Here is a 13,639-nt window from a genome sequence, read left to right as displayed (position 1 = left end):
GTAAGATTGGTCGTATTCTTTCTGTGCTTTAGGGGGACCAAATATGGACGTCATGTTCGGGAAGTAGTGACCTGTATATTTGGAATGCAACAGATCTCTCCAGAACTCCTCAAAAGATTCATCTTCAAGACTGTTCTGAGATTACCTGTATGATAAAAGTAAAAAATCAGGTAGAATACATTCTGTTAATTTGATATTTTTATTTGTTGCCCATTTCCTAGATGTAACGCAGTTTGTGTTTACAGCACTGTCAAGTTTTCATCAGTTGAGTTCTTTTTTTGGGGGCTTGCCACGCCCATTGTTCTAAGACATGAGTAGCCCTGAGCTAACAGCAGCCCAACATAATTGACCATCTAGTACTCAAACATACAAGCAAGGCCAGAAGCCTCATCCATGATTAAATGCATGATGACTTTATTAGCCGCTGATCTTTTCACTGAACATAATGAATCAAACATTAGGTCCCCTGACATTTAATGCCTTATGCTCCAGTGATAAAGTCCAACAAAAGACTAGTGGAAAAATAATAAATGCTGATTAGCTGGCCTGTGTCTGAAGATAGCCTCTTCCTATCTAATCATGTGCTCACCATAACAGGGTTAAAGAAGCTGAGCAGTTCCCCATATCACCATGTTCTGGGAGTGTCACTCAGCTCTCTGTCACAATATACCAGTCACTTTCACAGGTCTGCAGCTGCTGCAAGTGAGTGCACCATTTGGTCAGGGGCAAAGGTCATTTCCATAAATAATACCAAAAATATTCCACAATGAAGTGGTGACAGTAACTCCAGACCCTTCCAGTCAGACTCCCCAGCCCTTCTCCCACAAAATGTACAGTCACTTCATAAAGCACCCTCTGGAGTTGGGAAGCTGCTCTATATATTTAGCTGCTCTGCCACTGGGGCTAGGCTGGGGAGCCAGGACTTAATGGGAAAACCAGAGAAAGGTGCTGTAGAGACAGAACCTCACAAGCTCTGGGATACCCAACCAGCCTGTAAATTAAAGGATTACTCAGAAACCCAGAGCCCTCTTCTGCTCCATCTGCAGTATCATCCCTCTTCCCCTCCACTCATTTCATAGCCCAGTAACACTATACATACATTATTGACTAACTCCCTTATACAAAAAAAGAAAAACCAGCGAATATTCCTGAGCTTTCCACCTCCCCGGTTTGAACATTCAATATTCCTGTCTTTAAGTCTACCAGTGATGCAACGATTTGGCTCTTTCTTTCCTAGGATAGGACAGAGCCAATGGTAAGAGCTATAAAACCCACATATCCCTGTTGTAAAAACGAAACAGCATTTACTGGGGTTGCCAGACTGGATCAGAATGGCTGCTTGGCAATGACAGAAGATTACAGTGTTACAGCTGTCTGTTACAGGCTTACTTCTAAATTCATTTAATTAAAATTAGACAATTTATTTTAGCAAGGAAGCAAAGACACAGAATTTTGCCCGTTTTGTCATTCTTAAATATGCTGCTTTTTAGCTGGCAACCCTTATTAAAAATGTAATAGTGAGTATACATCCTGCACAGAAACATACAAACCATTGGCTCCAACAAATAGCTTTGAGAGACTTTGGGTGTTACCGTTTTCAAAACTGACCGGAGTACCGCTGACTGTATCTTTGGGGGCACATAAACAACTCCTTTGCTGAAACAGCTTAGGCTGTGTCTTCGAACAGAGGTGAAATGTATTGTATTAAAAATCGATTCTGCTTTTCAGATGTGGATTGGCGGCAGAGGACTATCCCAGGGCAAAACCAGGGGAAAGATCTACGTGATAGATGCTGAAAAGAAAACTGTGGAGAAGGAGTTGGTGGGCCATGCTGATACGGTAAAGGCACTGTGCTCCGCAGAGGACAGATACGTTCTCAGTGGTTCTGGAAGGGAAGAAGGGAAGATTGCTATTTGGAAAGTTGAATAGATTTAACTTTTCCAAGTGTGTGTAAATACCACTGTTGGAAAACTTACCGGTTTGGATTTTGTTACCCCAACTTCAGCCTTCAAATGTTTTTAACAATGCATCAGTGTTATTTTTAATTTATTAGTATAATTATTTCAGTGGTAACTACATTATTGTAGTATATAGAAACAAAAGGGGATTTCTGTTTGCACCCTGCCATGATCAGCCACGACCTGCACACTCGGTAAGGTACTGGAACACTGAGTAGAGAAATCACTGGATTTTTAAACCTGAGAGATTATATTTTACAAACATTGTCATGAAAGGTCAAGGTTATGGGTCAAGTTCTTTGCTAAGGTAAATTGACTTCAGTGAAGCTGAATCGGCAGAGAGTATGGCCCAATAATTCAGCTTGATCTAGTTCTTAAAGATACATAAGTATCCTCCTACAAAATAATATTATTGATATCTTGACTACTTGACAGCTTGAAATGTTTGTTTGGAAAAATATTAAATTTGGGTGATAGGAGTACTGTAAATTCAAAGTATCTTTCTAAGCTGGCAGCCACATTAACACAAGGATGACTTTTCCTTCCTGCTGTATCTATATTTATGGTGCATTATTTAAAATGCTGACTTTCCCTGATAGCACTTATAGTCTGCTGGTGTGCCAAGATAGCTGGATATTTCCAGTTACGGCAACTTTAAGAAGTAAGCATTCCTTTAAAAAGCAAGTGCAGAATATCTGGGATCTGCCAGGTTCTTAGGAATGGAACCAGTGCTGTAGTAGCCCTATCTTTGGCAAATTTAATTTCAATATATTCTTGCTAGTGGCAGCAACATTTGTTGGAGCTATGCAAACGAACCCTACCCCAATACCACTCTGTTAACTGGGACTGCCCAGCTGCCTTAGCCTGTTTGGGCTTCTTGGCCCAAGAGACCCTCTGTAATTTAGATTGCCTGCACCAGACGTGGAACAAATCTTTGTTTCATGTCCTTGAACCCTAGCCAGTGGGGAAGTGCCTTGCAAATCATTAAAAATTCTACTGTTGATCTACAACTAAGGCTGATTTGGCAGAAAAAAATTGTTTTGTCCACACTTGTTTTCCAGCGCCCTAGTGGCTAACATGTTTTGGGACTGTCCCAGGATACAATCCTTTTGGCTAGAAGAAGGCCGGAGGATTAATATGTTTTGGATACCTCCATAAAAATTACTTCCAAGAGCTGTGTTTTGGGATATAGCTCATTATCTTGGAAACATCCCAGCTTCACAGAATGCTTGGCTCTCCAGAGCACTGCTTGTAGACAAATGACTGATACTGTTTAGCTGGAAGAGCAGACTGCCTCCAGGGGTAGCAGCTTGGCACACAGACTTTGCTGACCTGGCAGCTAAAGAGCGGGTAATGTTTTTTGGAGAGGAGGGACCTCAGCAAACTTTGAAAAGATTGGGTCTGACTTTTTAGAAACCCGATGGAAACTGAGATGTTGCTCTCCTTTCCAGTCCCTGCCCCCCTTCCTGTCTTTACTTTCCCTCCCTTTCCACTCCTTTACTCTTTTTTGTTCTCTTTGTCTTTTTGCTTTTGTTGCCCCCTTATTTTGGGGGGGGGAGGGGTGGACAATGACAATTTCAATGAAATATAAACAGAGAAATAAAACCTAAAAAGACTGCCGCCATTATTTAGCTCAAACATACCTAAGAAAATAATTCAACTTATTTTTAAGTTACATGAAGGCACCATATGCTATCACACAGATAATGCAAAATAATTGAAAGTAAATGCCATTGTACTGCGGTCTGGTGTTCCATTTGGCTTATGCTTCCTAGTCCTTTCCTTTCAGGAAATGTGTGAGTTGGAGAACTATATATATGTGCAGAGTAGTTGTGTCTATATCCATGCAGGATAAAGTGGGATATATAATTTCTATAAAATACTGTAAATAGATGGAAAAATCAGCTGCTACTTTCTTTGTTCATTATATATAACCTATAGTAGTGCAGGGCTAATAGAAATATTGTTATATAAACTAGTGATAGTCTCTGCGTTAAGTCTTTCAGTCTGGCTATTTGATGGTGATTGAAATTCTCTCGTCATTTGTTCAGTCACGGAAAAAACTAATATGAGAAACAGAATATTAAACACTATTGCAATTCTAGCCTCTTTGTAACTTGTTTTTATTTCCATGTAATTCAACACACCACAAGGACCTAAATTTAGAGTCGGGGCCAGCATCTGTTGGGTGTAGCAGAGATAAGGCTGCAAAGAAGATGGCTGTGGCTGTCTGATACTAGGACTGTCTCTGTACCAGGTTCTGCTCGGTTCTATTCCAGGCTGAAGGCTGCTTTACTCTATGCTGGCTGGCTGTGGTTCACTATAACTGCTAAGCTTCCCTTATCCCTGACATGCCTCCTATGCCAGGGACTAAAACAGGTTGTGAAGGAGCTGGCTATCCTGGATTTCTCTCATCTGGGGATTCTCCCATCCCATGGAAGTTCTAAGCTGGGGGCTCCCGCACCCTCCCCTAAGCCTGCTGTTTCCTCACTCCTCCTCCTCCTCCACCCCTCCCCCACCCTCCCAGAGCCTCCTGCAGTTGATTGGGAGGTGCAGGGAGGCACTGACAGGCGGAGCTGCTGGTGGGTGGGAGGCACTGGGAGCCGGAGGGTGGGGGAGGTGATGGGGGCTGCTGACATATTACTGTGGATCTTTGGCAATGTACATTGGTAAATTCTGGCTCCTTCTCTGGCTCAGATTGGCCACCCCAGCCTATGATGTCAGCAGAGACGTCTGGGCCATTTTCCCTTCTCCTAAAGGAAAGCAGTGGAGCCAACGCTCTCTCCTTCTGGAGCTTCTTTCCTCTCTGCAAATATTCCCTAATTCTTGTTCCTTGGTAAATATAACTTTCAGCTTTCTCAGGATTTGAGATGTATTAACAGGGAAAGTATATTATGAGAACGAGTCATTTTCTCCCCCAAAACATGGAAAGGAGCTCCTGGGCTGGTATTGGCAAATGAAATGACTTCTTTACTGCGTGAGTGGTTTCTCTACAGGGAGATATATGCAAGAGCTGGCAATGACAAAGTTAGCTACTGTACTACTCAACCCTGTTACTTCATCTGGTCATCCATTCATAACTGCCTTCGTTGTCACTCTCACAAAGCATTTTATAATTAGCTTGCCTCATCAGTGGGCTGTCAGTGCACCAGGAATGAGCTCTCATCCTGGCAGTGATGCCCCCTGTGATATTGGGCAAGTGTTTGCCTCTGTTCCCCAAGTATAAAAGGGGTAGAACAATACAGTTCCCTTTCTGACACCAGTGTGGCCCCACTACAGAGCAGCAGCAGATGTTCTGGGCCTTGCAGTTCTGCTTTCCAGGGAAGGAGACATTAGTGACAGAGTCTGGATATACTCTTAAGTGCAACTTGCTTTATTTGCGCGCGCACGCACACCACAGTCCTGAAATGAAATGGTCAAACAGCAGGCAGGGCAATCCTTCAGCCACAAATTTCAGCTCAGCACCAGTGTGGTTTCCTTGGAGCAACCCTGCCTCAAGAACTGACTCTAAGCAGAGCCTTAGGGAGACTGCAGACACTCCTGCTGCTTGCACAGTGCCCTGTCTCATAAAGCTGCCTCCACACACAACTTGTAGAACTCAAAACTAACCACAGCACACACAGCATATCTTCCCAAGAGTGAAAACCTGCTCACACATCACAAAAAAGAACTTTAACAGACAATGTAACAGTGCAGCCTAGTGCCACCTGCCATAATACTCAGGAATTCCTGGCTCCCAATCCTGTGCTCAGACATACTCCCTCTATAGTAGTATTAATAAGAGTGTTCTCTAAGCCAGTTAGAACACAGTATGGCAACACGATCACCTGCCCTCCATGACTAATACTGAGTTTATTGATCTAGTCCCCTTTATAAGATCTGTATCTCTGTGTATAGCCATGTCTCCCATCAATGTCCCCTGATAATGTTAATACCCAGTTCTCTTGATCCTGTTAGGCCTTTTTCCTCCAACCTTTCCTCAGTTTTGCTTGTCTGCCTTTGAGGTTACGCACTACTTTTTCCTCTTTTTAATAACATGGACCCAGATCCTCAGCTGATCTAAATCAAGATAGCACCAAAGGCAATCAGTGGAGAGAGGCTGATTTACATCAGGTGAGGATCTGGCCCATGCTGCTGAAAACTGAGTGCAGTGTTTCAGGGATCGAGAAACTAACCAGAGGCAAGTAGAGGTGGATAATTTCCTTGCTTGTTGGAGCACTCACGTTACTCTTAATATGATCCAATATAATATGCCTTTATTTTGCTATAGTATTGACTCTTACTCAGTATTATCATACTAATCCCCCAGGTCCTTCCCTGGGGTGCTGTTGTGCGGCCTATATTGTGTGTCATTTCAGTCCTTCCTGCATAGATGTCATGCTGGATCTACTTCAGAGGTGGGCAAACTACGGCTCGCGGGCCATGTCCGGTCTGTGGGACCATCCTGCCCAGCCCTTGAGCTCCTGGCCGGGGAGGCTAGTCCCCGGCCCATCCCCTGCTGTCCGCGCTCCCCTGCAGCCTCAGCTCGCTGTGCCGCCAGCGCTCTCTCCTGCTGGGTGGCCCGGCGGCGTGGCTGGCTCCGGACTGCAGGGCTGCGAGCTCCTGCCGCTCTGAGCAGTATGGTGGGGGGGGTTGGGATAAGGGGCAGGGGGTCCCAGGGGACAGAGGTGTGGATAGGGGTTGGGGCAATCAGGGGACAGGAACCATGGGGGGTTGGATGGGGTGGGGTCCTGAGGGCGGTTAGGGGCAGGGGTCCCGGGAGGGGGTGGTCAGGGGACAAGGAGCAGGGGGAGTTGGATGGGTTGGAGGTTCTGAGGGGGGCAGTAAAGGGGTGGGAAGTCGGAGTGGGTGGATAGGCGGCGGGGGTCAGGCTGTTTGTGGAGGCACTGTCTTCCCTACCTGGTCCTCCATACAGCTTTGCAACCCTGATGTGGCCCTTGGGCCAAGAAGTTTGCCCAACCCTGATCTACTTCAACAGATTTCAGCTCTCTTCTGTAACTTACCAGAGTGAATTGTATCTTAATCATGTGGTGTTTAAACCATTTACAATCTCTCTTAACTTCAGGACAGCCACAACCTGCATTATTATAGTTTCCTTTCAGCTTCCAGTGAGGATGAGGAATAGCACTGGTCCCAGGAACCAATCCCCCCTGGCCCCCTCCCTTCGATACCTCTACCCAACTTGTCACTAATCAGGAATATTTACTCTAGTCCAGCCTTGTGTTTCCATTCTACCACCTACATAGGTTGAGTGAGCAAATCAGAAACTACATCCTGCAATCACCTGTGCTGTCACTGAACATCTAACTGACTTCTGTGGCTACACGTATGGTAGATTCAACCCTGGTAGTACCCACTGGTACTGTTTGTGGAATGGTCTCGAATGCTTTTCTGAAGGCAACTGCATTGCCTCTTCGGTGCTGTTCTATTCCTTTGAAAAAAATAACTTGGTCCAGATCCTCAGCTGATATAAATTGGTGCAGGTCTATTGAGGGAAATACTAATATACGCCAGCCCAGGATCTGGCCCAGGATCTCTAGCTTCTATTGGGTGGTACCACCTTGGTGGTGGTTGCTCATTCTCCCATTGGCCTTCAGGTGCTCACAAGGTCACTGCTTTCTCAGCTCTTGCTTGTTTCCAGGAAAGGAGGTTAGACTGCATTTTAATTGCCCTTGCCCCCTTTTTCTTCCTACTGCCTCAAAAACTGGATGCTGAGAGGAGCACAGTCCTGTAGAAGTCAGTGGAAGCTGCAGGCACTCAACCCCCTTTAAGAATCAGGCTGTTTTTCCTTTTGTAATCTCACCATCCTTCATCAGGTGCTGCCAGCTAGCAAGGCCAGTGGTCTCACTACGGCTAGGTCTTTAGCAGTCTAACCTGAATTTCACAGGCTTAGCCTGAATATATTTATCTCAGTTTCTGGCCACTTTTCTTTGTTTTCTTGTTCCAGTGACATTCCGGTAGTATCTTGTGTTGTGCGCCTTGGGCAATGCAAGCCCAGTGCTGCCTCAAGCAGGCTCTGCAATGGGGATCTCTTACATACCTGTAGTTATTTAACATATGCAGTGTTACTGTGTCGGTCTCCGATATTAGTACAACAAGGTGGGGGAGGTAATAGCTTTTACTGGACCAACTTCTCTTGGTGAGAGAAACAAGCTTTTGAGCTTACACAGAGCTGCTCTTCAGGTCTGGGAAACTTAATCAGTGTCACAGCTAAATACAAGGCTCATCTTGGATTCAAACTGGTGTGGGTCTCAGATGCTTGGGATGAACTTCCTGTGAGCAGAGGATGTATGTAAATGTTGCTGGATCCCTCTGGACCTACTCTGCAGATGCCATGAGTCTGTTAAAGCCCACAGCGGCAGAGACCTGGTATTTTAGTGCAAGCTGTAACAGGTCACGCTCATAGCTCTGGAGAATCCCCTGTCAGTACCTGGTGTCAGCTAACAGGGAGGCCATCCCATAAGAACACAGAAACACTCTCTGGTGTGCTGGCTTCTGGGGCAGATCCATGCTGGGAATCAGGGAACTTGTTTGAGCTTCGTGTTCCCATTTCAAAAGTGAGTCTAAAAACCATTTCATTCGGACATCGAAATGCAAAGGGGAAAATATTGAGCTGCAGCTTAATGCAGCTGTTTTTAAGCAGTGGCTAGTTAAGCGTAAGTGCCACAGCCAGGGAAAATGAAATGTCTCATTTGGCTCTATTCTATGGGACTGGGACGGTTTTTGTGTGTCTAAAAAAAGAACTACGATTGTTTCTTGACACAGACAGTAGAGGGCACCGCTGACTTAACTAAATAAACTTAACTCTTGGAGAGAAAATTCAAAGCTTTTGGCGGGGACCCAATGCTCAATATCAGGTATTCTGCAAGCTATTTGATGGGAATATTTTTGCCTTCATTCTTCCACTGACTTGAACCTTTTGTTGCAGTTATTCTCACATGTGAACCGTAAGTGTAAACTGACCATTCTAATCTGGTAGCATCATTTGCACCATAAAAGATGGATTAATTTAGAGCAACACTTGCTAATGGACAGGGCTCTTTGAGTGTAGGCAGCTGTTTTAGGTAAACAGATGCATCACAGACCACATTTTAAAATGATTCACTCCTGGAAGTAGGAGCCAGCAGTAGCAGTTCCTGGCTGGGGAGGTGAATATAGGCCAAAGTAATTCATTTTCATTACTGGGGGACACACTGGGCAAGAAGATGCTCAAGTCAATCTTGAAGGATTGCAGATTCCCAGGCCGGGTATGGGTGAGGGCTTCTGGCATAGCCCAGGAGCAAACCCAATAAGTTGTAGGAGCGTCTGGGCTTTGCTGAAATACCATAGTCCCTGGGGCCTTGCTGCCTCGAGCCCCCCTCCCAGTGCCTTTACCACTTAGCAGGTCACAAGCTTGCTGGGAAATGCTAACGGGGTGAGGCATTAGTGGCAAATCCTGCCAGCTCTTTCTAGGGGACACGCCAGCATTACCAGCAGAGTGACAGAATTATGTGAGTGTTTTCCAGCCCTGTGTTCCTGAGTCTATGCAGGGAGGCGGCTGATTCATCAGGCTCCGGCCACCTTCCATGCTACAAACCTCATCTGCACTTGTGCGTCTTCCTGCCATTGTCCCTGCTGGGCTCAGTCACTGCTCGGCCGCCTTCCACCTCGGCCTAGAACCTTGCCTGTTTCTTGAGAGAGCAGCAGGACGGTGCGTCCCTCTCCCTGTAGCCCTCTCAGTGCCCTGACAGCATCTCCAGCCCCATGCTGGGGCTGTCCCTGTGCCTTCAACAAGCTGCTTTCCCCCTGCTCTGGCTCCAGCTCTGTGCCCCGTTCTCCGCCTGTCTCGCCACAGCCAGTGCTGGTGGCAGCCCTTACTGCACTGACCTGTCCCGCTATGCTTTTCTGAAGGCCTTTGGCACTAATCTGCTGGCACCCAGCCCACGTGCCCGTGGCCCCTTCCATTCGGTCTTGCAGCTGGTGGACGGCACAGACACCTTGGGTCACAGTAAGGGGGGGGGCACTGATTGGGGTGGTCCCTTTTCCTGCTCATCAGCTCCCTGCCCCCTTTAGCGGCTTTAGGTGAAGAAAAAGCAGCTCCCCGGGGCTCTTGGGTTGTGCTGCCCGGCAGCTGACCGCTGGGCTAAAGCCTTACACAGTGCGGCGGCCAAACCAAACGGGCTGGGAGTGCATGAGTGGCAGCGCCGTGGGGTAGCGTACCTGGGGCCAATCAGCGGGCGCATGAAATCCAAGCCTGACCGGGGATGAGGCAACGCTGCCATTATTGCTGGGTGTAAAGCGCTTGTGTAACCTGCACACCTCCTGGGTGTGGTGTTTTGTCCCAGCTCATGGCATGGAGACCAGTTAGAGAGAGAGAAAGCAATAAACGAGCCTGCTCTACACCAGCTGGCGTTTAGCTCATGCTGTAGAGGGTAGAGGCTCATGCACTAAGCTCCAGAGGTCCTCGGTTTGATCCCGCCTGCTGACGACGGGGGTCTGTGGGCATTACACGCGCTCTGCCAGCTCCCCGCACCCGACTGCCGACCTCATAGGCCCTCCCAGGGCTCGGAAGGGGGCAAGCAGGCGTGCATCACGGCCTAGGGCACGGTGCTCACTGCTACCAGGCCCGCCTGGAGACGTGCACAGCTGCTGCCTCCTTGGGCGGTGCCCGCCCTCCCCCCTCAGAGTGTCACGTGGGCCGGCCTGGCCTTTCCTTACAGGCAAACAGCTGTGCCTGCTTCGGCCACTCCTGGTGGGTGGGAGCGGGGGCTAACGGTCACTGCTGGCCTTTTTGGGTGGGGCGGAGCAAGGGGCCTTGCTGCTCTCCGGCCCTGAATTTCCCCAACATGAGTTACTCGGCCCTGTCCAGCCTGCTCCTGGGCCTTTCAGAGCCATGCTAAGGGTTGCTTCTTCCTTTAAAGCTACAAGACCCAGCACCGCACCCCCCCCCCCCCCCCCCCCCCCCTCAGCTTTGCAGCACCAGGGTGAGCCAGGAGTGTGCTCAGCAGCTCCCCCGCTGGCTGCCTGCTGTATTGCAGGAGAAGGAGGCACGTGCTGCTCCATTGCTCGCCAGGGTCGGCACTTTGGTAGGGACCGCGAGGGGGCATTGAGCTATGCTGAGGCAAGACCACATCAGCCCGGCCCAGCCCGGCGAGCCCACGGCTGTAACATGCCCAGTTCTGGCTGGGTGCATGCAGCCATGGCTCCCCCTCCTTTAATCATGCAGGGGTCCCTCTGGTTCTCTGCTCCAGGGGCTGGTCTGGCCCCTAGGGCCCATGCAAAGGTGAGCCAGCACTCAACGCTAGCCAGCCACTGCTCCACCTTTCCCCCCCCCCCCGACCTTCTCTGACCCAAGCACCTGTGGGGAGGGGGGTGGTGCAGCAGCTAGGTCTGTGTCTGCTGCGGGCCCCCCACTCACGCTGCATTTTACTCCCTTTGGCTGAGCAGAACAGAGCAGCTGCCCTAACGCACCGATTGCTCCTGTGGACCTTTCCGACGTTATACACCTGCCCAAAGGTCCAAGCGTTAGGGTGTTAGCCTCAGGCTCAGCCTACACGAGCTAATCAAGTCACTGCTCTGCTGTGACCATGGGCAGATCAGGTGCTCTGTGTTCCCAGGTGCACAGTGGGGACTAGAGCACAGCCCCAGCTCCCAGGGTGGTGCGAAGATAAAGGTTGGGAGGCTCTCAGCCCGTAGTAGGCCACAGAAATGATGGGGAGTTGCAGGGAGGTGCGGGGGGGGGGAGGAAGAAATAAATCAGGCTGCTGGCAGATGAGTCAAATAGGTGTTAGCTACTTGCCTGGGCATTGGGGCACCCTAAGGGTAGAGCTAGGTGATGCAAGGCTGCTAGCTGAAGAGCCCTTCTGTTGTGGCATCTGAAGTCAGACACCCCTGCCCCCTCCACCCAACAGGGTGTAAGCAGAGCAGGGGGAACAGGAGTGAGTGAGGGGTTATTGCAGGAAAGACTCATGCCTTTACCTCGCTAAAGGAGGCAGCCCCCCCCGGCTGAGGCCTGCAGCCAGTCGGTCCACTGTGCACAGGAGCTGATCAGCTGGGAGCAGGTTCTTCAGTTATGAACCAGGAGGGCTCTTCTGACCAAGACAGCAGCTGGCTTTGCCCTTCCAGAGGACAGATAAGGACAGCAGCTGTTCAGCTTTGCCTCTAGCAGAAAGGATTAAGTCTCTGATTGTATCTGGTCAGCTAAGGACTTCCACAGTAGCACAGCCCGCCAAGCCCATTAACTCGGTGAAGACCAGCCTGACCTTTCCCTCCAGCTGCCCCCCAGACAAAAGTGCATCACGCCGCAAGCAGATCCAGTGTAATTTTTGCCCTACAAATAGACCCTGGCCTCGAGGGATGTTTCTCATCAGTGTCAGAGAATTTCCTGGCAGTATTCGGGCAGGCCTCGCATGCAGAGCTCAGCCCTCCGAGCAGCGTGCCTGCCCAAAGCCTTGCTAGCCTTCCGTCAGTCCCCTCAAAGCACTCAGGCCATAGCAGTAGGGAGGAGCGGGCAGTTTCAGGCAGGGGCTCTCAGTGACCCGGGGGAACCAGATCATGTTTCAGTGTTTCCAAAACATTTTCAAGTTTTTAGCTTTTCATCTCAGGGTGGGATAATTTTTCTGGCAACTCAACTATTGGAATCCAATTTTCTGTTCCACCAGCCAGCCCTACTCATAAAATACTACACAGAGCGCAGTGAACAAAGCAGCACACTGTGAATTAGCATAGGCCGTACAAGCATGCAAAATATTATTGCTCTGTGTTTGTACACCACCTCCCATAATGGCACCGCCTGGGCCATGTCTCCTAAACAAATAAGTAATAATACTATTAAATGAAGTTCACAACCCAAGTCCCTCCCCAGGAGGAGTCAACAAGCCAGTAACAAACCAGAGGCAGAGAAAGACTGAAACTTTCCATAGATGGAGATTAAAGCAAACAGTTCAGCTCTTTTCAGACTGAGACACAGTGAATAAGGGGACATGATAAAAAGATATGCAAAATAATACATGGTATATACAAAGTAGAATGGGATCCCATCCCACTGTCTTGTACTGAATGTGTGAAAAGGACAATAAATCAATTAAATTAAAAGACAGCTGATTTAAAAAGGAAATACTTACACAATGCAAAATTTGCCAGTGGAACTCATTGCCAAAAGATACCACGGAGAGCTCATGAATCGCTGAGCAGGATTCATAAAAATGATTAGATATTTATTTAGATAAGAACATTCAGAGTTTAAAAAAAAAGTTTGGAAGAGATTGAAACCGTCATGCTTTGGGTCATAGATCAACCTATAATGGCTGGGCTTGGAAAGAAACGTTCCCTATTGGCAGGTTATTCCATAACTGCCTTTGCTGAAAGGCTTCTTGCACCATTGTGCAGTGACGGTTGGAGATATACCACCAGACCAGGAGTCATTTAGTTGTTCAGTTCTGTAACCAGATTCTGATAATTTACTTTCAAACTGTTGGACTATATTTATAAGCGCTTAGGGTGACCAGATAGCAAGGGTCAAAAATCAGGACGGGGCAGGGTAATAGGTGCCTATATAAGAAAAAGCCCCCAAAATGGGGACTGTCCCTATATAATCAGGATATAGGGTCACCCTATAAGTGCAGTTACAGTACAAAGCATAAAGAGGTAAGTCTTATTATTGCCAAGGTAAAAACCAGGTATTTTGTTCAGATCTAGACAGC

General features: G+C 48.1%; 1 protein-coding gene across 3 annotated transcripts in view; it reads left to right on the top strand.

Moving 5' to 3' along the window:
- Positions 1-4,062, top strand: part of DENND3 (DENN domain containing 3) — a 66,789-nt gene extending 62,727 nt beyond the window's left edge. For all 3 annotated transcript variants that reach the window (XM_037891935.2, XM_037891937.2, XM_037891938.1), the window contains 2 exons: positions 33-170; positions 1,729-4,062. In XM_037891935.2, the coding sequence (XP_037747863.2) occupies positions 33-170; positions 1,729-1,929 (339 nt within the window). In that variant the 3' untranslated portion in view covers positions 1,930-4,062. The remainder of the gene's footprint in view (positions 1-32; positions 171-1,728) is intronic.
- The last annotated feature ends 9,577 nt before the right edge of the window (positions 4,063-13,639 follow it).

Source organism: Chelonia mydas, chromosome 2 (genome assembly GCF_015237465.2).
Source record: "Chelonia mydas isolate rCheMyd1 chromosome 2, rCheMyd1.pri.v2, whole genome shotgun sequence".
In the NCBI taxonomy this organism is placed as follows: domain Eukaryota; kingdom Metazoa; phylum Chordata; order Testudines; family Cheloniidae; genus Chelonia; species Chelonia mydas.
Note: the sequence above shows the minus strand (reverse complement) of the source record. Positions and strands in the feature narration are given on the sequence as shown.